The sequence below is a fragment of the Phalaenopsis equestris genome, unplaced genomic scaffold (assembly GCF_001263595.1).
Source record: "Phalaenopsis equestris unplaced genomic scaffold, ASM126359v1 Scaffold000276, whole genome shotgun sequence".
Classification (NCBI taxonomy): domain Eukaryota; kingdom Viridiplantae; phylum Streptophyta; class Magnoliopsida; order Asparagales; family Orchidaceae; genus Phalaenopsis; species Phalaenopsis equestris.
This window is the reverse complement of record NW_018164718.1, coordinates 1,378,014-1,400,855: the sequence shown is the minus strand read 5'-3', so window position 1 is coordinate 1,400,855 and position 22,842 is coordinate 1,378,014. Positions and strand designations below refer to the sequence as shown.

Sequence of the window (22,842 nt, the reverse complement as noted above, 5' to 3'; positions counted from 1 at the left end):
GAAAGGTAGGACGTGGAAAAACAAGTGGGAATGGCTCAAGTAAGAACAATCCTTTCAGGAGTCCAAAGGAAGTAAAAGGTAGAGGATGTCACAGATCTAGAGGGGAATCCTCAGTGACTTCTCAAACTATCCTAATGTGTGGCTGTGTTTTAGAGAGGATTTTATTTGAATGTTGAATCCCGTCAATTTTATTATTTGAGACTTACATTTGCATAATAATTGGATATGCAAATAGCCCGCAAAGATAAGGGGTTTTACGTCATTCTAGATGACAACCTCAGAACTTAAGGCGAGTTAGGACTTACGCTGCACAACATGGTTGTGCAGGGGCCTAAAAGAGGGTAAGGTTTTACGCCGCTCTAGGCGAGCTGCCCCAAAGTCCTATAGAGTTAGGACTTACGCTGCACAACATGGTTGTGCAGAGGCCTAAAAGAGGGTAAGGTTTTACGTGAGGGTGAGGATTTACGTTGCTCTAAGCGAGCTACCTCGAAGTCCTATAGGTTGTTTAAACTATGAAAGTTTAGTTGGTGTACACACAATTTTTTGTTGTTAAATGACGAATGAAAGTTTAGTTGGTGTACACACATTTTGCTGTTATAGAATGGTGACCACCTCCACCTGTAGTCCGCTCCAAACTCCTTGTGCTGCCCACGAAGTTGCTCCAAGCTCCTCGTCGAATTAACAGTCCTAAAGTCTAAAGTTCAAACAGTTTTACCAGGTGTGTCTCAATGTCTCAGTTTAGTTGTCATTTGGGGGGTTCAAGTTGATTAGAGCGACACTGGTTAGGATCTCACGGTTCCGTCGTTCCGGCATCACTATTTTCTTTTGAATTTATTTAGTCTAAATGAGTCATGAAACTCATTTAAACCGAGGAGATCTCGTTAGCAACCGTGGGTTACCTCCTCCGAGGGACTCCCATAAATTCGAAAGAATGTATTATGTTTTTTTTTTGAAAATGTTGTTTAATTTTGAAAAATCATTTTGTTTTGAAAGTGAGATTGTATTCAGTACCTGCATAATGTGTTAGATCAAGAGTAATTGCAATAAAAAAACAACAAATAAAATGTACCTGCATACGTGGCGTATCTGTTATTATTCCTATTGCATGTTTAACTCACAAAGCACAATATAATTTGCAGGGAATTTAAATAAATTGCAGAGAAAAGAAGAAAACAGTAAACAATAGAACAAGTTGTAGCAACAGCTAGGAACTCCAAATAGGTGATCCTAAGGTTTTCTACAATTCCTGACTGCAACTAGCGAGCTAGTATGGTGATCCTACGATCTCCTACGGCTCCGGGAAACAACTAGCAAGTGTGTACGGTGATCCTACGACTCTAGACAGCAGCTAGGAATTTCGAATAGCGTCTGTATGAGTTCCTATGAACCCAAATAGCAATGGGCAGCACCTATGCGACTATGCAGCTTCCTACGAACCCGAACAGAGGTGGGCAACAACTAGATGGCTTCCAGACGATGGTGGACAGCTACTAGGTGGCTTCCTACAGACCCAAACGGTGGTGGACAGCTACTAGGTGGCTTCCTACGAACTCAAATCGTGATAGACAACTCCTAGGTGGCTTCCTACGAACCCAAATCGTGGTCAGCAACTAGATGGTTTCCTACGAACCCAAACGGTGGTGGACAGCTCCTAGGTGGCTTCCTACGAACCCAAATCGTGGTGGGCAGCAACTAGACGGTTTCCTACGACACTGGGCAGCAAATAGAAGCATTGGACAGCGGTCCTACAGCTTTTACAGCTCGGGGCAGCAACTAGCAGGCTTATACGGCGATCCTACGACCTCCTAACACTCCAAGCATCAACTAAATGACATCCAAATACTCCAAACAGCAACTATATGACATACAAACGTTCCAAACAGCAACTAAACCTTTCTCCCAGCTCTCTTACAACTTCCTACACGATCTCCAAACGCTGGACAACACATTCCAAGGCCCAAACTGCTTCCTACAGCAGTTAAAAACTATCTCCAGCAGCTAAACAACTACCTACAACAGTCCAAATCACAATTTTAGCACCCAAACATTAATTTCAGACTCTCTACAACACTCCAACATTAATTCCAGCAATTGTAAGCTACCTACAGCAGTCCAAATCACAATTTTAGCACCCAAACATTAATTTCAGGCTCTCTACAACACTCCAACATTAATTCCAGCAATTGTAAGCTACCTACAGCAGTCCAAATCACAATTTTAGCACCCAAACATTAATTTCAGGCTCTCTACAACACTCCAACATTAATTCCAGCAATTGCAAGCTACCTACAGCAGTCCAAACATTAATTCCAGGTTTTCTACAGCGCTCCAAACATTAATTCCAGCACTTTTCAGGACCCGTCAGCACTTATATGTTCCCGAACAGTATCTATACAAACCTGAACATCAACTTCATGGGCCCAAACAACAACTACAGCACCCCAAACAACCATCTTAAGTCTCCGAACAACATCAAACAACAGCTTTAAAGATGAAAAAAAAAATAATCACATGCAAACCATGCTAAAAAAAAAACTTGTGATAGTATTAAATAGGAAATTTGACCCCACCCACCCACTAATATTGGGATGTTTACATACATGCCACTCGATTCTGATGTACTCACATATCTTATGCCTAAACTTTGTATTTATAATTATAGTGGTTTGCTGTCGGAAACTTATGCATGCGAAAGTGGATTTCACTAAAACAAAATCAAGCTATTTTTGATACAAAATTAAAGGTTTGCTATGTAACCATGAAAGCTTATGCGAGATACGTAAATACGGCAGAATTGGGTATCGTATATGTAAATGCCCTTAAAATTGGCTGCAAGTGAGTCAAGGAAGAGTTATTTTACAAACCATGATATCAATATTTAAGCTCTTGTAACCAGTGATGCTTCAACATAAAGTATCAATACAGACAAGTGACAAAGCATGTTCATCGTTCCCAAAAAAATAAAAAAAAACAGCTAAGCATCTCACACCATTCAAAAGCCAAGCCAATAAATCACATTTCAGAGGATAAGAGAAGAAGGTTCTTAATTAAATCAATAGCACATGAACACCTCTTTATGCATGAGGTACTTCACAAATAAACTGAAGAAGACAGCAGTAAAATTCTTACCTCCAAATGCCTGAAGAATGTAGGAGAGAAAGAGGGCTTCGGATCAATCAAGAGGCATGACCGAGGAGGAGGAGCAGCACCGAGGGCTAGTGCTTGGGTGGAGAGAGCGTCGGTGCAGAAGAGTTGATCGTGAGAAGGAGGAGGCGAGTGTTTTGGTCTTCGCAGAGAGGAGCGATGGCTTCGACGTTCGCAGAAGAGGCGAGGGGATTCGGTGTGGATGACGGGATCAAACAGAGAGCAAGCAGAGAGCGGGCTTCTTCCATGCAGGGAAGAGGCGAGCAGGCGAGGGCGTCGAGCGGGGTCTGTGGCTTCGGTGCGGGAGACGGGATCGAGCAGAGACTGCTTCGGTGCGGGAGACAGGATCGAGCAGAGCGGTCTACGGCTTCAAGGGAGGAGGCGAGCGGGCGAGCTTCTTGCTTGCAACGGAAGTGCGGCATGAACGGGAAAGCTGAGCAGAAGCGAACGGGAGAGAAGAGCTCGAGAGAGGCAAAGGAGGAAGACGAGCGAGACAGGAGGTCTTCGGTCGAATGAGAGCAAGAAGGCGAAGGTTTTCTGTCGAGCGAAATCGAGCAGAAGCGGGAGGAGCAAGCGTTCGAGAAAGGCAGAGAAGGAAGACAAGGCGAGGGCGTCGAGCGGGAGAAAGAAATAGCCAGCGGGAGAGTTAGTCGTTACTCGAATCAATTGGGCGGAGAATTAAATAGTTTCCAAATGCAGGGGAGGATTAAATGGAAGATATTAACACCTGAATTAATTTTAATTAAGACAAAAATTAAATAATTTGTTTGAATTTTGAAATTTGAATTTCAAATTCAGTTGAGCACTAGCCTAGCCCGTGTTCAGCCTGAGTCCAACCTGAATTGAACCCGAGTCAAACTTGGGCTGAGCCCGGGTCCGCGCACCGCTAAAAAAAGTGCATCAATATTCGTGTTAATCGCTCGCGCGCGAAACTATAGAGATATAGGTGTCCTTCCTAGCTAAAGTCGACGTTTCGGATGTATCGGCGCGGTCTTTTTCGTCATTCGGGGTTGTCCGGACGAGTTCGCCGGCGGGCGAATCAATTTAAGCCAAAATTGTGTGGAGTGCGATGCGTGCGCAAAAATGCGACGTTATCGAGTGTTCGGGTCACCAAGGGGTTTCCTAGGGGCTGCTCCTGTTAATGTAGGAACTTGACTCGAGTTTCATGTGTCGGTTCTCATCAACTCAACGAAATGTTAACGATTCGAGATCGCTCATACGAGACAGGAGTGACGATGTGGCTCGAATTTTCTAAATGGTGTAGGTTCCGTACTAGTCTTCTAGGAGAGTCAAACAAGAGAAACCTAAAGCTAGACCCTAGGCTCTAAGGAGAGAAGAAAAGACCTCATCTGAAAATGAGGTCAACAATGATCATGTCTATCGTTGATACCAACCAAGAAATTGACGATCGGAAGCAAGTGACAACTCGTTGCATGGTCCTTCAAAGGACTCTTCAGACCCTACAAAGGTGGGGATCGGAATCCCTACATTTGCTAGCTTTAAGTATATTTTTAATATGATGATCGAGCGTCCCACCTCCCATCTACCGTTGAGGAGAGTCTTATGTTGTGCGGTCTATCAATGCAAGAGGGCCAGAGATACTAAGAAGCATGGGAGTTCATACAGAACACCAACCACCATGGCAACAATGATTCCCTCTTCCCTCACACTCAGTATTCTACTACCTTGGAGCAGTGGGACATCTCTTCTCTATCTCAACAGCTTACTCCTTATGTTTTTTCCTGCCCACTCCGAAAACTCTATTACAGCTTTGACATATGAAATTTTGTTCAAAATGCAACCCTGGAATGAGAACTGGACTAAAAAGCTGAGGCTTCACCCACACGAACCATTGTTCTAGTGGGGATTAGCATTGGATGTGATACCAACCAATTCCTGGCTATGCAAACATGGAATTGGTGATGATCCTGTCTGTTCTTGGGGGTGCCAAGAAATTGAGGACTAGAAGCATGTGACAACTAGTTGTGTGGTGGTTCAAAGAACTCTTCAAACCCTATAGAGATGGGGGTTGGAACCCCGACCTTTGCTAGCTTCAAGGATATTTGCATCTTCTTGTAAGTTTCGGACGCATCGGCGCGGTCTTTTTCGTCATTCGGGGTTGTCCGGACGAGTTCGCCGGCGGGCGAATCAATTTAAGCCAAAATTGTGTGGAGTGCGATGCGTGCGCAAAAATGCGACGTTATCGAGTGTTCGGGTCACCAAGGGGTTTCCTAGGGGCTGCTCCTGTTAATGTAGGAACTTGACTCGAGTTTCATGTGTCGGTTCTCATCAACTCAACAAAATATTAAGGATTCGAGACCGCCCATACGAGACTCGGAGGAGTGACGATGTGGCTCGAATTTTCTAAATGGTGTAGGTTCCGTACTAGTCTTCTAGGAGAGTCAAACAAGAGAAACCTAAAGCTAGACCCTAGGCTCTAAGGAGAGAAGTGAAGACCTCATCTGAAAATGAGGTCAACAATGATCATGTCTATCATTGATACCAACCAAGAAATTGACGATCGGAAGCAAGTGACAACTCGTTGCATGGTCCTTCAAAGGACTCTTCAGACCCTACAAAGGTGGGGATCGGAATCCCTACATTTGCTAGCTTTAAGTATATTTTTAATATGATGATCGAGCGTCCCACCTCCCATCTACCGTTGGGGAGAGTCTTATGTTGTGCGGTCTATCAATGCAGGAGGGCCAAAGATATTAAGAAGCATGGGAGTTCATACAGAACACCAACCACCATGGCAACAATGATTCCCTCTTCCCTCACACTCAGTATTCTACTACCTTGGAGCAGTGGGACATCTCTTCTCTATCTCAACAGCTTACTCCTTATGTTTTTTCCTGCCCACTCCGAAAACTCTATTACAGCTTTGACATATGAAATTTTGTTCAAAACGCAACCCTGGAATGAGAACTGGACTAAAAAGCTGAGGCTTCACCCACACGAACCATTGTTCTAGTGGAGATTAGCATTGGATGTGATACCAACCAATTCCTGGCTATGCAAACATGGAATTGGTGATGATCTTGTCTGTTCTTGGGGGTGCCAAGAAATTGAGGACTAGAAGCATGTGACAACTAGTTGTGTGGTGGTTCAAAGAACTCTTCAAACCCTATAGAGATGGGGGTTGGAACCCCGACCTTTGCTAGCTTCAAGGATATTTGCATCTTCTTGTAACTGTTTATCTTGTTTAATGCAATATTTCAAGGGAAAGAGCTTCATCTTTTTTCCCATGAAACTTCTAGAATTAATCTACACAATCATGACAAAGATATTATCTTGTTGTGACTGAGACAACTCAACTACAAAATTTATGCTCATGACCATTCCAAGAACTCTAAAACACATCCATCATTCCAAAATCTATCCTGATAGAATAAATATCCATCATTTTTCACAGCCAGTATTGGAACTGCACATATATGGGTATTCTCACGAACCACATCTCGAATCATTAAATCTATAACATGCTTCTCCCACTCCTGCTCGGCTAAGCACATCAGATAAACAAGTCTTCTTGAAAAAACTGGCTCTAAAGTAAAATTTATAATAGTTTGAACCACTCTCAATAACAATCACCCAGAGATAAACGGTCAGTCAAGACATACGGCAACTCCTTCAATAAGGGTTGTTGTAATGGCTCCTAAGACTCATTACCATCTAGGACTATCAATGTTAGTCCCGCTGAAGGCTCTCTCACAGTACAACAGTTAAAGGGTACCCCCACTGACCAGGCGAAGATTTTTCTTGAACACACTGGGCAAACTATCACTGCTCTTAATTTACAGTAGTTTGTTTAAGAGCGAGCCCATCTTTTGGTTGGGAGGCTTACACTTCTGACCCCGATTAGAGTGTGGTTGTGGTTGAAGTTGAAGCCATCTACACTGCACCTTTTGTGCATCTTTTATAGCTAAGTTTTGTACTTTTTATTTTATTATAATACAAAATGCACACAATTTACATAAGCTCTCTCATAGGCTCAGCTTGAATCACGACCATCTCTCCCTCATCGGTTGGGAGCTGATATTCGTCCTCGCCTTTTCCTGTATCTCATGTATCATTGTCAATATTTTTCACTACTCCGTGCTTAGCAAAAGATATGACTTTCTTGTTTGGAAAATCAGATGCAATGTGTCCAAAAACATGGCAGTTAAAGTACATTTTAGCTTGGACGAATAGGAGCACCGGCAATCTCCACCCAATATGAATATCTCCTTTGGCGGGGTTAGTTGGGTGCTTCACTAGATGTACTATTGCGGCACAATCTTAGGGAAGAACTTTGCCTATAAGGTGTGGCAGTCATATGATAATATTGTTTCTCTACCTTCAAAACTAAGATCTAAACATCGAGTAGGGATCAATATGGATGCAGTTGTATTACATTAATAATAACTAGCTTCAGTCCTCCAAGATATCTCGTCATTGTGTGTTTCTCTAGTTCAACTAACTCACATTTCAACAAAAGTCAATCAAAATCAGTTGCACACACCACAAATAAGCCCCTTTGAGATAAGTTGTGGAATTTTATATACATGTCATTTTGATAATACAGGAAAAGAGATTTGTGTTAAATCTCAATTTTTATCTTAGATCAAGTGGTGATCTTACCCTTTCCTTCTCGCATATGTTTTAGACTCTCCCGTCACAAAGAATAGTTATTCATGTGCTTGATAACTGTTAATTTAACTCTCTTGTCCTAGGGAACATATTTGTACTCAAAAAATTATTTCACTATTTAGAGTCACTCGATAAACTCGTCTGAACCCATGCAACAATGAAAATCCAATAAATTCACTTTTACTCCAAAATTCTAGTTTATCCTCTGATATTTCATGCCAGATCGCAAAGGGTATTGGTTCTTCGTCACTAAAAACTTTCTGATGGAAAGAATTCACTTCCTCCCTTCAATCAGGTGAGTAAACGTAGAAGTTATGGGTGATTTCACTGGATTCTCTCCTCTCAAAGAAGGAAAGTCGTTGTTGCAGTTGGTGAATTTTCCGTTACATATACTCCATAGTAAATTCATGTGCATCTCGCTGAGGGTTTCTCCTTGATGGCATAATGTCATTTTATCCCGCTCAGATTTTTGGCAGATATAGGATTTGCCAATCAAGACTAAGCGAGAGCTTAGGTTTTGGTGGTACGTGTCAGGGTGAAATTTTAGTGAACGTAGGAAAATTGAATTTTAAAAATTTAGGGTTGGGACTTAAGAATTACAGTAGGAATGGTTTGGATATGGTGGGGATTTTAATTTTTTTAATTTTGAATTTGGAGCAACAAAGACAAATTCCTAAAATTTTAGAGTTTGGCATGCTCCGATACCAAATGATATCATTCCAGGACTACTAGAACGTATTACAAAGGCGTTTTAGCGGGAAAGAAGTTGTGGAGTAACGAGGGAATAAAAATATGAGTTATTGAGAGCGTTAGAAAAGGATATGTGATGAATCTATAGTTGAACAACAGATTCGGCGCGTTCGGTGGCTATCCGACTGAAAATTCCCTAATGGAAAATAGAAAAAAATTAGAAAAAGAAGGAAATTGGTTGGAATCAAAAATTGAGAGGGCAGGTTGTCGGTTCTGCGATCGCGAGACTATCTGCAATCTCGTCAAATCGATACTTTTTTGCTAATTTATATCATTGGATCTCCGTGATTCTGTCTGACACTCCTGCGTTAGTTTAGGTGTGAAATATACAAATACATAAGAATTGTGTGCTACGTCTGAAAGTTCCCAAAAAAATATTGCTAAGGGACTGTTTGGCTAAGTGTATTAGGAGTGAAATACATTTTAAACGCAAGGGATTTTAAATGTTCTGGTAATTTGTTGAGAAAAAGAAAAAACAGTTTTGAAACTTCCTAAGCAATTCTCCGGAGTGAAAATCTATGATTACAGCAATCAAAGCGGTTATTTTCTGAATCCCTATCTAAAAATACATTCAGAACTTCAAAAAAATATATGAATTCAATAATAAGCATGGCATGAGCCAGAATACATAATGAACTAAATGAAGATTTCGGTTAACCCCAAAGGGTACATACATTGAGTGAATAAAATCAGATTTAAATCAAGCAGATAAAACTTCTGACATTTAAAAAAAAAATGCTACAACTTACAACAGTTGGAGGACTCAAAAGTTCTATTCCATTGCTTATCTGACCATAGGGCTCCATCAAATCAACGACGGATTGCATGTCTTCCTTTCTCAAAGTCAATCCAAGATGATCTGCAAGATGTTTGCTTATTCTCTTGAAAATTTTGGTTCCCCTCAACCATGCGGGAATAAAATTACCAAATGTCTGCACAAAAAAAAAATGATCACAAGACATCAAAAGCACGAAATTGAATGACAAGAAAAGTAAGCAAGTAGAGGAAATATATATAAAAGCCCTTTTATGGGATGGAATGTAAATTTTGTCGAAATGGACTATCGTGAAAATGAAGAGAAAGGCACTAGAAGAAAAAAAATCAGAAAAAGAGCATAAAAATAATAAAGGAGATGGTTTTTTGGCTTCATGAAGCCACTAAAACTACTAGGGCTGTCAAAAAAAAACACGTCACTCCCAAACAAATCATGTTCAGCTTGCTAAGTAGCTCATGTTTGGTTCATTCTTAAAACGACCAAGCCTTACACAAACAATAATTTTGAGCACGATACATAAACGAGTTGAACACAAACAGAACTTTGTTCGATCATATTCGGCTTGTGTTGGCTCGAAATAATTATATAATTAATATTGCTTATTATCTTTTATATTTTTTTTTTTTAATTTTAGATGTACAGAATAAGAGCGTTGTGTTGGGCGCATCACAGGCGGACCTTGACCCACCGTGGTCATGCTTACAGAAATCCAAACAACATTGAGAAGAGGGAAACCTATGATTAAATCCGACGGCCAGGAATCGATGTCAAACATGCATAATGCCTTTACCTTCAAAGTTAGTGGCAGTCTTGCTCCTTGGTCCTAAACTTTTTTTTCTGCTTTTTAGTTGTTGCGAGTGCGAGCCTGCAACTAGAGCTTGTGCCACAACCCAACTGACCACTCATTTTAGGGCGAACCTTGATGTGACGGAGGTGGAATATTTGATCAGACTAAACTCTCACCAACACTTATCCTTAATTGTATAATCAGGACTCGATGAGTGATGAACTAATCTAGTTATATCGTTGAAAACGTACATAATACATTTCATTCCATAATCCAATCATAAACTTGGAAGCATAGAAAAACATATCACCTATATAGTTATATCCTTATATGCATATAAATATATATACATAGAGTTGCGTAGTTGTTAAATCCAACATAAAAAATTAAGAACCCCAAAAAGTTTGTACACCCTCCAAACCAAATAGTGCAAAAGATATACATGTCACATATGGCATATGACTACTCGTTATGTGATCTTTACTCCTTCCTTAAGGTCAATAGCATAAAGTTAGCTACAACAAGCTCAACTAAATAATCAAGGTTAAAGAAAAATTTTATAGACAAAAAAAAAACAACGGCCATGATCATATATAGCAGCACAAATCACAACATATTATAATCGTGTAAAACATGTAAAAAAGGCATGATTTAGGAAAAACATGATAGCTATATGAAACATCTATTTCATTCATTCACGTATAATTATAAGCACATTCATAATAATGTTGTAGTCATTACTAGTAAATATGAGAAAGTCACTTAAAATTGTATAGGCCTCAACTATTTTCATGTTATTGCATACCATTTGGGTCGTCATCCAGCCCGAACACTAAATTAACTATTAATAAAAGTTGTGTCTCTTCCAACCTAAAAGTTATCAATTAGCCCCTAGTACCAACGATTTCCTACGTTCTGCCCTATTTGATACCAACGGTTCCTGGAGTTTTGTCTTCATTTGAATACCAGAAGTCGAGAATCTCATTACCCCTTAACATCCATACTTGCAAATATTAATATAATAGTTTAGCTGTAACATCACTCGTGATATTTCTTAAATCATAATTTCTATAACAAACAATCATAAGCAGTTCAAACCATATGCATAATCTGTCTGATATGAATAATTGCAAACAAACATAACATAATATGCTCATTATCGCTATATTATAGGAAAATCAGCCATTGTTTGTATTAATTCAATGCTAGCATACATATAACATTCAGAGACATTCGACAACATGCAAAAGTTCTAAAAGCAATCCTATATCAAGGAAGTTATCTAGAAAATCTTATAAAGAGTTATTATTCTTAATTTAGTACAAGATTAATTCACCTGCATTGACAGGACAACCCTACAACGAGTTTTCCCACGTTTGCCTCGTGCTTACCACCTAGTATAAACAATCAGAAATACGTAAACCTCAGGATATTCATAAATTCTTATCTCAGTTCTTAATATAACCCACACATAAAGATGCGAGTCAATATTTACCTCAAATGTGTTGCCCTGCATGAATTCTTCTTACAAATTACTTCAAATCCTCTCTTCCTCCCCCTAACATTTCCTCATTCCCTTTATTTCATTGATTTCCTACTAATGGCCCATATGGAAGCCCACAAATCAAGTTTGTAACATCCGACACAAGTGCGCCTCCTGGTACGACGACCGGAAACAAAAAGGTGCATCAATTCAAGGCAAACGTTAAAACAAAAAAATGTAGAGAAGAGAATGAATATTCCAATTAGGGTGAAAGAGGGGTTTTTACAATTCAATTTCTCCCCGAAACCCTGAATTTCTGCCCACGACTCCATATGGATCGCACAATTGTTGTCATTCATGCTTGTGCTATAGAAATTGATTGCAGAACTCCCTCCAGACTTGCAGAACCTAATGAGAGAGGAAATGAAGAGAGTGTGGCACTTTTAACTCAGATCCAACGAATCTAAGTGTTCAATTTCATCCCACCGATGAGAATATGTGATTAAGTCAATGGGAGCAGTAATGGGGATTAAGAGCTAAATTTAGGGTTAATTAGTTTAATTAATTCAATTTCTTATTATTTGTATATCTCTCATTATATTCATAATTCATATATACATCAAATTAGTCGACTGGAGATGTAGAATTTTCTAAAATTGACTCGGTCTATATCCTATAGAAATGAAATTGAGGTATGTCTACAAGTGCCAAAATTTACCTAATTTCAACAAAACTGATACAACTGAGTGTTATAGCTTGACCTCGAAGGTTTTTTCATACATCTCTTATCTTTTACAGCCTCGCCTCTTGATCTCAAGCTTATTAGCTTCTTGATCTCACATGCGGCTGTTGAACTGCTTTCTTCCCTTCTTGATTCTTCAGGATTTATTTCCTTTTGGTTCTGGTAGTACTGTTTACACTCTTTATCGGTTAAATGTGTTGTTTCACCATAGTTTGGCTATTATTTGGTTAAACATAGTTATCCTGGTCATGAATCCCTAGTCTTTTATGCTTCTGGTTGTTGGTGACTAAAGCCCTAGTTGTCTGCTGCTTTTTGTTTATGTTTTTGTTTGTTGGTCAATCCCTAGTTGATTATGCTTTTAATTGTTGAAGTCCTTGGTCAATCCCTAGTTGATTATGCTTTTAATTGTTGGTGAAGTCCAAGTTGTCCGTTACTTTTTTGTTTAGGGCTTATGGTTGTTGGTGGCCCATAGTTGTTTATACTTATGGTCATTGGTGAATCCCTAGTTGTCTGGTGCCGAAGATCGTAAAAAATGAACGAATCCAATGCAATTCAAATCGATCACGAACATATTGTTCATGAATAATTTCGAACACAAATTAAATTTGAACAAATAAAATTTCAAAACAAGTCGAACACAAACGAGGACTGAGGAGCTCTAGAAACTACAAGCAAAGCTTCTACGCTAGCAGAAGTATCTTGTCTTGGATAAAAATTAAAAAAAAAGAAAATATTCAAAGCAACTAAAAGTTCAGAAAATGCCAGAAAAAAGCAGATATAAATATAATTCCTCTATAATAAAGTCTAAAGCCCCAACCTCCTATGCACCAAGTTTCTGAGCAAATACAAGAATCTTTCTATTCAAAAAGAATAAAGAAAAAGCTGCTAGTAAAAGTAATGAGTAGTCCAGCTAATCAAAACCAGGTAATTTTTCTACTGCAAGGATGCAAAAACCAACTAATATAACACCGTAGAAAGATCAATTTAAGTGACCAATTAATTAATTTAGTTACTGAAAGAATTTAATGAAAAAAAATGTAAGGATGCAAAACGAAGAACCGAGGTTTACAAACTAAGTTACTCATGGCACATTCGGTTTTAAAGAGCGGCATAAAGATATTTCACGCCCAAAAGAAAGATAATACCATCTGCACATCGGAGGTTAACAAAAAGATGAAATTTAAGCTCCTGAAATTTGCAATTAACCACATATCAAACTTTTGAGACCTTAAAACTGAAAGGTTTGTGCATAAAAATTACTGATAAGAAAAAACAGCACTTTACGCCTTCAGCAGAAATGTACAAATATGTAAATAGCTAAAAGATAAACAAGGCTAGTAGTTGGCAATCCAATGCAACGCATCAAGTGAAGGTAAATTATACATACCACAAACCAGCTGCAATAGCCCATAAGCTCGTCCGGGTCAAGAACTTTATTTCGGAAAGCACTACCCTCCAATGCAACCGGAACAAGTTTCAATTCAATGGGTCTGAGTAAAGCTGTTTTTTCAGCAACCTAAAAAAAATGCTTTACCACACTTGAAGAGCTTGGTTGAACCATATGAAATAAAATTAAAAATGCAAAATACAGATTTATTTCAATTTTAACTTTCTTCAACAATTAAGCAAGCAATGTTATCATTATACCATTTTAATTGCAGAAAAAATAGAGATCTAAACCTCCGTAATATGGGCTTTAATGTTGTCTGGAAAAACATGCATCTAAATTATAAAAAATTTAACCTATGCATCCTCATATTAACAAAAATATGTACGTCCTGAAAAATTAATCAAATTCTTATTAGTTGCGTCCTTTTATATGTAGTGCAAGGAAAATGGTCCTAATGCTGCGTGTGCAGTTGAAGGAAAACATCAGAGGCAAAATGAATGGATTAAATATCCAAAAATAAAAATAGATATTGCATACTTGATAAACATATACATCCCAAAAATTTCGCTCATTCAGGTCTCATAAGCATATTAGCACATTTCTGATAACGGCTAAAAAGATGTAGAAAGATAGAGTAGATCAAAAGCAACGCTGCTCAGTAGCAAAAACAAAAAGCCAATTCCTGTGTATTAACATATCCAACACCTAAACTTTACTTTATACATTTATACCTCCAAATAATTCATATCACATCAAAAATACCAAAATTTTAACTTAACTTTTAAAAAGTGAAATATACCTTTTCATGCAAAGATAAGGTGGCATATGTAAAAACTGAAGTTAAGGTGCTAGATACGTGAATACATAGGAATTAATTGGTATGTAAGTAAATCTTCCCAGTTAAAAACCAAACAAAAAAGATGGACCTCAATGGACTACACAACAAATAATGTAGCCTAATCATGGTATCGTAGTAACAGATAAAATAGAAAACAATCAATAATTCCTGTATTATTTCTTTCTTTCGGATGGTTTCCTTTAGAGAAACAAGTAAAAAATCAAACGGAACAAAACATGCCAACCTTAAGTATCAAATCACGGAGCCAGACAGCACTTAAAAAAGAAGCATTTTTCAAACCTCCAATGCAACGGTTACCTTTCGCCAATCAACAAAATTTATGAGATCAGGATCCATGGTTTCTTTTGCTGCAAGCAGTAATATTTTCTCCCTTTCCAGTTGGGTTGGTCTTTGAAGATGCAATACTCTATCCATTCTTCCCGGTCTTCGCAATGCCTCATCAATTTGATTAAGATTGTGAGTAGTTGCCATCAAAACAACACCATCCTGATTTTCAAAACTGTCAAAGTGCACACCATATTAAAAAAAATATATCTACTAGCTTTTACTGGAAGAAATCAAAGGAACCCAACTTCATAGATATTGAAACTCAATCGAACAGTTCATATATCATTACAGAATAAAGATTAAATAAAAGAGGGCATACATAGCACACAATTCTTATGTATTTATATATCTCACACCTAAATTTCCATATTTACACACATAACACTCAAATATTTAATATCAAGCTGCATTTAACTTTTTAAAAGTGGCAACAGTGCTATCTTTTGCGATATTAAAGATTTGAGAGCTATAAATATGGATATGAAATTTTAGGTGTTAGATAATGTAAATACATAAGAATTATATGCTACATATGTAAATTTCCCTTACAAAAACAAGGCAACGACAAAATCCTGATTAGCTGGAATAAGAAAATATTTTATCATGTGAAACAAGATGATTGAATTTTAGGGTAATTAAAATATTCACCATGAAACTTTGAGATAATTGTGAATGCATAAAAGCTGTCTGCTTAAGAAACTTGGGGTTCTAAATTGGTTGATACAAAATCAGTCGTCTAATAAACAAAAGAGAAGGAAATGATTTTACCCATCAAGTTCAACAAGAAGTTGATTAATGAATGCCTCATGATCTTGCATTTTGGTGTGAATAAACTTGCCTCGAACACCAGCAAATATATCAAAATCTTCCACAAAAATTATCACAGGTGCCTAAAAAAAAGCCCTTGGAAGATTACTCTAAGAAAAGACAATAAATAAAGCATATCAAATTTGAGTGATTGAAATGATAGAGTGATTATAATGATAGGACCAAGAAAGCATAGAGAAAGATGGAGAATTATTTTTGCAGTTATCAACTATACTACTAAATTTTATAAATCGTATCCCTCCCGCCCTAACATATCTATAGCATAGAATAACACCTACCATCTTCGCGCCATCTAGAAACTTATCAAATAGGATTTCTCTATTGTGATTTCAAACTATTTAAGAGGGAAATGTGAATTGATAAATTAAGAGAGGCAAATGAGGATTTAGAGATCAACCAAATCCCTAGCAGCTTCGAAAAGCTCCCTAACATTTGATGCACTTTGGCCGACCCAGAGTCCAGCCTCTAGTTGGCTAGCTTTGACCTCAACAACAGGAACTCTAGCTTCAGCAGCTATTGCCAATGCAAGAGATGTTTTCCCTGTTCCTCTCTCTCCAACAATGAGAACGCCCTGCAAAATCAATTAGAAATCTCTAGTACCTTCATCAATTATACATATGGAATCATGAAGAAACAATAATACTAAAAAGGGAAATTTACATATGCAGCACACAATTCATATTTATTTACATATCTCACACCTATAATTTCATATTTACATACATAGCACTTCAGTGCACTAAGCCTATCCATGAAAATGTGTATTTTAATTTTAAAAAGTGGCAATAGTGCAATTTTTTATGTGATATTAAAGATTTGGCTGTTATGCGTGTAAAAATGAAAGGTTAGGTGGGAGATATGTAAATACATAAGAACTATGTGCTATGTATGTAAATGTCCCTATTAAAAAATTCAATGCAAGATGATGCATGAGACGAGTGCATAAGGGAATCAGGCAGTTGTATGTGGTGCAACAATTTAAATAACATACACATGTATCATAAAATCATTAACCTAATAGATATATGTTATCATAACAATAGTAAAAAGGTCATCTTTGTATTTGTCGAGCACAGTTCCAAATCAAAATCATTTATCCAAATCGAATCATTTAACTTTCTCTAAAACCAAATCCATATAGGTATTCAAGCATACATATACTAAAGCAATCAAGGAGTACTATTACCAGCGAGGTAAAAAGGAATGACCATCATTCCCCAAGAACTATTTTTAAGCCTTCAGGGCTAAATTAATCTTTCTAAGTTACTAATAATACAACTAATAGAAAATCAAATGACCAACATTTGTGACCAATCAACAATGGGCATTGAGTTAATACAATCATTGGTTGGTAAACTCTGGTAAGCCACCAATTTGCTAAATTAACTAATAAATTTGTAATCAGCTGCTTGCCAATTAGGTAGCATAAATAACTATGTCGTCCCAATCACATATTTGCATTTTTATGCTCCACACAAGGGTGAGTGCTCGAACCCAATTCCTTTGTATTCTTTACGAGTTGCATGTTGAGCAAGAAATAAAGTACAGTTAGGGCTATAGAAGTGTTGAAGGGGAGAGAAAGTTTATGGTATGGAATTGGGATGATTTAGAGTTAGGTTTGATGGGGGCAAAATAATAAAGTAGAATTTAAGGTCTAAGAATTGAGGTGAAACACGAGAGCCTGTGGAAGGTCTAGAGTTAGTTTCAGGTTGGACAAAGAGCAAGCAGAAGATAAAAGATTAGAGAAAATAAAATAAAATAAAATAATCTCTCACCTAAAGAATTATAATATCTCAAGCCACCAACTCAACATAAATAAGCCACTAAGCAGCCCCATGCAAGAGGGAAAGCTTCCAATTGAAAATGAAACCAAACTTCAGTTCCATCCATGATACCAATAATATAGACAAATGGAACATCTAAATCATCCCATTGAAATAAGATTTAAATGATAAATTTCAGAAATAAAAATAATAGAAATTTTTAAAAAATTAAAAGAGGATCTCTTTAAGGAGGGGTTAAAACCACACTACTTTTTGCATGCGGTTGAGCCTTAGATTAAGCCTTAACATGTGGAGGAAGGAAGATCTATCACATCTTGAATCAAAGAAGAAAGACATCCAAGCTTTATCTAAGCCATAAAAAAAGAATTCTTTGTCATCACTGCCTTGAATACTTGATTGATCGATAAATATAATGAAATATTGATGTCAAACCTTGACAAATGTTCTTGCTATGTGATGGAGGTGTACAATTAAAATAAGCAAAGTGAAATCCAAACTTTCAATGCATCCACATGCTTGGTCAAATTAATGCTAGAAATTGGAATGTGGGGCTACATCACAAGCTGAATCACACGTGCACTTTGCGTTTTTCAAATGATTATCAAAATGTGATTGTGTGCCAAAATCATAAAATAAAAGCCCTGCACATAAAGAAGAAACACAAGCGACTAACCATGACATAAGAATAGCTCAATCACCCCTTTAAAATGAAATTTCAATCAACTTTGTTCGAACAATTTTCCAATAGAAAAATAAGCCACTGAATGCCTTATTAGTCGAATTTGACACATTAACCAGCATGATGTAACTCTAAACCACTTGTGAACTTTGTAAAAACAAATAAAAAATAATGTGTAGTTAGTAGTATAAATAGAATTAGTTTGCTTTGGGCCAGGTAAAATCACTAAACCCTCTAAGCCATATATCATGGTAGTAGGGTGAGCCAACTGTGTCAAAAGAGATAACAGAAGTATGAATGATAATAAGGTTGATCATTCATGCCCATTCATTCACCTATTATAAATCAAATTTCTACTATTAACCTTCAGTTCATGTGTTATCCTTAATCAAGATCACATCTGAAGTGTAATCAATCTTGGGAGCTTGCAGCCATATATAATCTCATACCCAGCATTTCTTAAACCACAATTGGCTTCATTAACTCGATAGTTAAGAACTTTTAGCAATTGCCTTGCTATAATGAAAGAATTTGTAAATACAATTAACGCCCAATAGAGTCAGCATTTTAGAGCAAAAAGTTTGTACTTTCCTTCAAACAAAGATATGCAGTATTGAATGGGCATTAGACCAAGAGAAGCACATCTTTTTTCAAGCTTGTTTATCTCTAACCATGCTCATGCCGAGCTTAAACATAACCTGAGTTTCAAAATCTACCTTTCCTCCAGCTTCCAACAAAAAAAAGCTCTAATTCTGCTAAATTTATTGTAAGAAATAATGATTTAGACATACATACATTATCAATTAGAGCTAATTCGTTTGATGACAAAGAGTGGTGTGATGCCTATAAGCACCTATAAAATGCTGATTAGAACCCCAATATGATGCCTCTTTTCAAATGTTTTGGAAGAAAATAAGTTTGATCCAAAAACATAAATCAACTTATTAAATAGTGCTACAAAACAAGGTAGTAGATGGGTTTTTCATTGATAGCTTATGAGATTGTTTGTTTATCATTAAATAAGTGATAGCAAGCATGTTTACACACATGAATGAACAACTAGAACTTTGTTTAGGCATTTTCAATTAGACATCAACAACAACAACTCTTTATCCCACTAAGTGGGGTTGGCTGCACGAATCCTTTTTCTCCATTGTGTCCTATTGAGTGTCATATTTTCATTTAAATCTAATAAATTAAGATCATTTTTATATAATATGTCCAAATCTTTCTAGGTCTACCTCTGTCTATCTTAACATAAGTCGAATCTAAAACATCTACTCTCCTAACCGGATCATCAGATGGTTGTCATTTAATGTGACCAAACCATCTAAGTCTTTTTCAATTAGATATCAAGAGACAAAAATCATATTCAACAGGTTGAACTAATTAATAAATAAACATTAAAAAAAAACATAAATTAGGCAAATATAAAGGGTGCTAGTTGGCATGCACCATTAGGAATGTTGGTTTAGGCAATGGGAGTAGAGAGGCAAACCCAATTGACCCTAATTTCATCAATTTAAAAGATTCCTTATATAATATCAAGCAAAATTTTAGTCTACTACAATAAGCAACATATTTTTGCAATCCCATTTCTTTCACCAATCTATTTCTCTGTTTTACAATATATGAGCATTTTCAATAAAATTAAAAAATAGACTTAATTTGTTATATCCATTTTTTAAATAATAACATTACAAAAATCTAATGGATTTCTGAATTCTTAAGAAAATAGCATTTTAGGAGGAAATGAGTATAGGCTATTTCCTAAAATTATTAAAAGCTATTCCCTTATACATCATTTTTTTTGCTAACTTTTTTGGTTCCATGTCTAGGACCAACATTGTTTAAATTTCAAACTTTTTTTCTAAATCTTGAATGCACAAATTTAATTGTCATTATTTATTTCATTTTGTTTTTAATTTTTCCAACAATCACCTCACTTTTAATATATTGAACGTTTGCCAAAAAAATAACAACTACCAATGCTTCCCAAGTTAATTATTTAGTTTCAACAATTTTCAAAATTCTTTCTTGTTTAACTTTTAGAAAATCAAATTCAACAAGAATCATGGCAATTTTCAAATTTTCAATGATAGATCCAGGTATATGACTACTTACATATGATTTTTTTTATTTTAAAATGCTAATAATTATAATTTACAATTAAATCAACTTTAATTTAAAATAGTTTTTAACAATAAGATCTTTTAATGCTAATTGTTCTATCATTTCTTTTTTTTCACATAAGTGAGAGATTTCTTAAAACCTTCAACATAAATCATATCCCCATGGTTTGTTTTCCTCTATTCCCATACCATATTCACATTTTATTGTTTGGGACAAAAAAAAAATCATGGATTGTATTGAGACAATGTTATACTTAATCCTCACCACCACAATCAACTCTGACAAGCTGCAATGCATTAAAAAATAAAAAAATAAAAAAAAGATAATTACCTACATAGCACTCGAAACATTGTTACTTACAAAACTAGTACCAGGGTGATTTTTAAACTACCAAACCGATGCATTTATTTGTACAATGATCAAACAATTGAGAATTTGATAAAAATAAAAATATGGGTTGAGGTTTTATGATGAATTTCGATATTCGAGTAAAAATTTGAAAATTGGAAGAAAGAGGGTGCTAGATTTGTAAATAGCATTGTTTTCAGTGCCCTGTATATAATTCCCTACAAACAAATCAAGTCACACAACAAATGATGTTCAATAAAAACATTACTCCATCAATGAAGGATTTGAAAAAGTAAAACCTAAATGATTTATAAAGTATAAAAATAATTGGAGAAAGAAGATTTAGAGTATGAATATACCCTAGGTGCTCGAGCTCCTTTATCCTTGAACGCTGCAGGATTTTGTAGGCATGTCACAATGTCATTGATTTCATCTCTCATAGACTCAACGCTGGCAAAATCATCAAGCCTAATAGGTGGATTCCTTATTCTCTGCAAGAAATGATATTATCATGTAATTTTAAAAAGAGAAGAAAAAGAGATGATATTATCATGTCTTTCTTGATAACTTTGTTTCATTTGTACCTTCATCTGATCAAACGCAGATCTTATAGGATCAACGCCCTCTTTCCTCTTTCGAATCCTTCTATTCTTCTTATACCTAAAATAGAATTTCTGCAAGTATATGAAAATTATACAAAACTTAAAAAGTTGGCGATGTACTTGGAAATATTAAAATTATAAAAACAAGGATTAGATCAGAAGACAGAAACAACTCCATTAACATAATTAGTCATATGCCAACTATTCAATTAAATCTATAAACCCTCTATCTCTAATAGCTTATCATGCTTGTGTCAACTTTTCCTCCAGTTTACATGACAAGCTATTTTTGTCAAATTTTTCTTCAGTTAAATATTTCATTACAGCATTCTAAGACATCTATAATAACATGCTCATCTTCGAATCACAAATTAGTTCTGGTTCCCCCCCCCCCCCCCCCCCCCCATATACATTTATGTGTGTGTGTCATTGCAAATGTGAACATTGACCTTTGAATCTCTTTAACATTTATCTTACATGGTGTTACTCTCAAGTTAGTCTGCATTTATACCGCCTAACTTTAGCGATTATGACTGTGTTCTCATCCATATCATTCCTGTATGCAAGAGATATGAAAAATAATTTATGTTTACATATAATTTCATGACAATTTGATGGACTAAACTTAGAACAAAAAATTTCATATAATTTCTAAAAAAAACTAATAGTGATCACACTTTATAATTGAATAATTATATATACATACATACATACATATATATATACATACATACATATATATATATATATACATACATATATATATATATATATAAATGTTTCATCAGGCGGATGGCGAACCCTAGCGTCTGCTACGGTGACTTCACGCTTGAAGAAAAAGGGTTTGTTTCATCAGGCGGATGGCGAACCCTAGCGCAGCATTGCCTGGCTTCCTCTTCTGACGTCTTCTTTAGGGCTTCGTCTGTTTCGGAGAGCTCTCTCGTGTTTGAAGCAAAACTGAAGTGCTCGTCTGCTACGCCGTTCGACTATTCCGTCAGTTCTATTAGAACTGCTCCTCACACAGTGACTGAAACCGGTCGCAACCTTCGTCCCCGGTCGCAGTCTGTGGGCTTTCTTGTCTGCTAAAGATGGCCTCATGGGTGCTTTCCTACTCGGCCGCTTTCCTACGTCGTCGCCCTCCCAATGCTACAGTGGTTCACAAACGCAGGTCATCTTTCCACCTCGCAGATAGTCCGATGTTCCCGCAGATGTACCATGATTCTGTTGCAGGACTTGGAGATTGCAATCTCATCCTCATAAACAAATAGGGAAAAAGCGGGCAAACCAACAATATTCTTCTCTGACACTGAAATTTCAAATCATGCAGGAAAATACAAATTTACACTAGTTGAAAAGTTCCAATTAGGTCGACCTAAGATGGAGATTATCAGGAAGGTTTTTGAAGATTTCAAACTATTTGGGGCTTGGCAGGTGGGTCTTTTCAACGGAAAACATGCAGCTGAGCATAGAAGAAAAATATACAATGATTTTCTCAAATAAATTCATCACAATCGAGGGAAATCATATGAAATTGCTCAACTGAACCCCTAATTTTGATCCCAGTCAAGAACCTCCAATT

At 36.6% G+C, this 22,842-nt stretch overlaps 1 protein-coding gene across 2 annotated transcripts in view; it reads right to left on the bottom strand.

The window, feature by feature from the left end:
- LOC110024804 (probable inactive ATP-dependent zinc metalloprotease FTSHI 5, chloroplastic) overlaps positions 1 to 22,842 on the bottom strand; it is a 120,220-nt gene that overhangs the window by 83,956 nt on the left and 13,422 nt on the right. For both annotated transcript variants that reach the window (XR_002294041.1, XM_020724962.1), the window contains exons 6-12: positions 21,246 to 21,335; positions 21,021 to 21,152; positions 16,115 to 16,288; positions 15,658 to 15,779; positions 14,860 to 15,061; positions 13,701 to 13,829; positions 9,276 to 9,458 (exon numbers count right to left, since the gene is read on the bottom strand). Coding sequence is in view for 1 of the 2 variants with exons in the window: in XM_020724962.1 (XP_020580621.1) it covers positions 9,276 to 9,458; positions 13,701 to 13,829; positions 14,860 to 15,061; positions 15,658 to 15,779; positions 16,115 to 16,288; positions 21,021 to 21,152; positions 21,246 to 21,335 (1,032 nt within the window). In the remaining variant the exon portion in view is untranslated. The remainder of the gene's footprint in view (positions 1 to 9,275; positions 9,459 to 13,700; positions 13,830 to 14,859; positions 15,062 to 15,657; positions 15,780 to 16,114; positions 16,289 to 21,020; positions 21,153 to 21,245; positions 21,336 to 22,842) is intronic.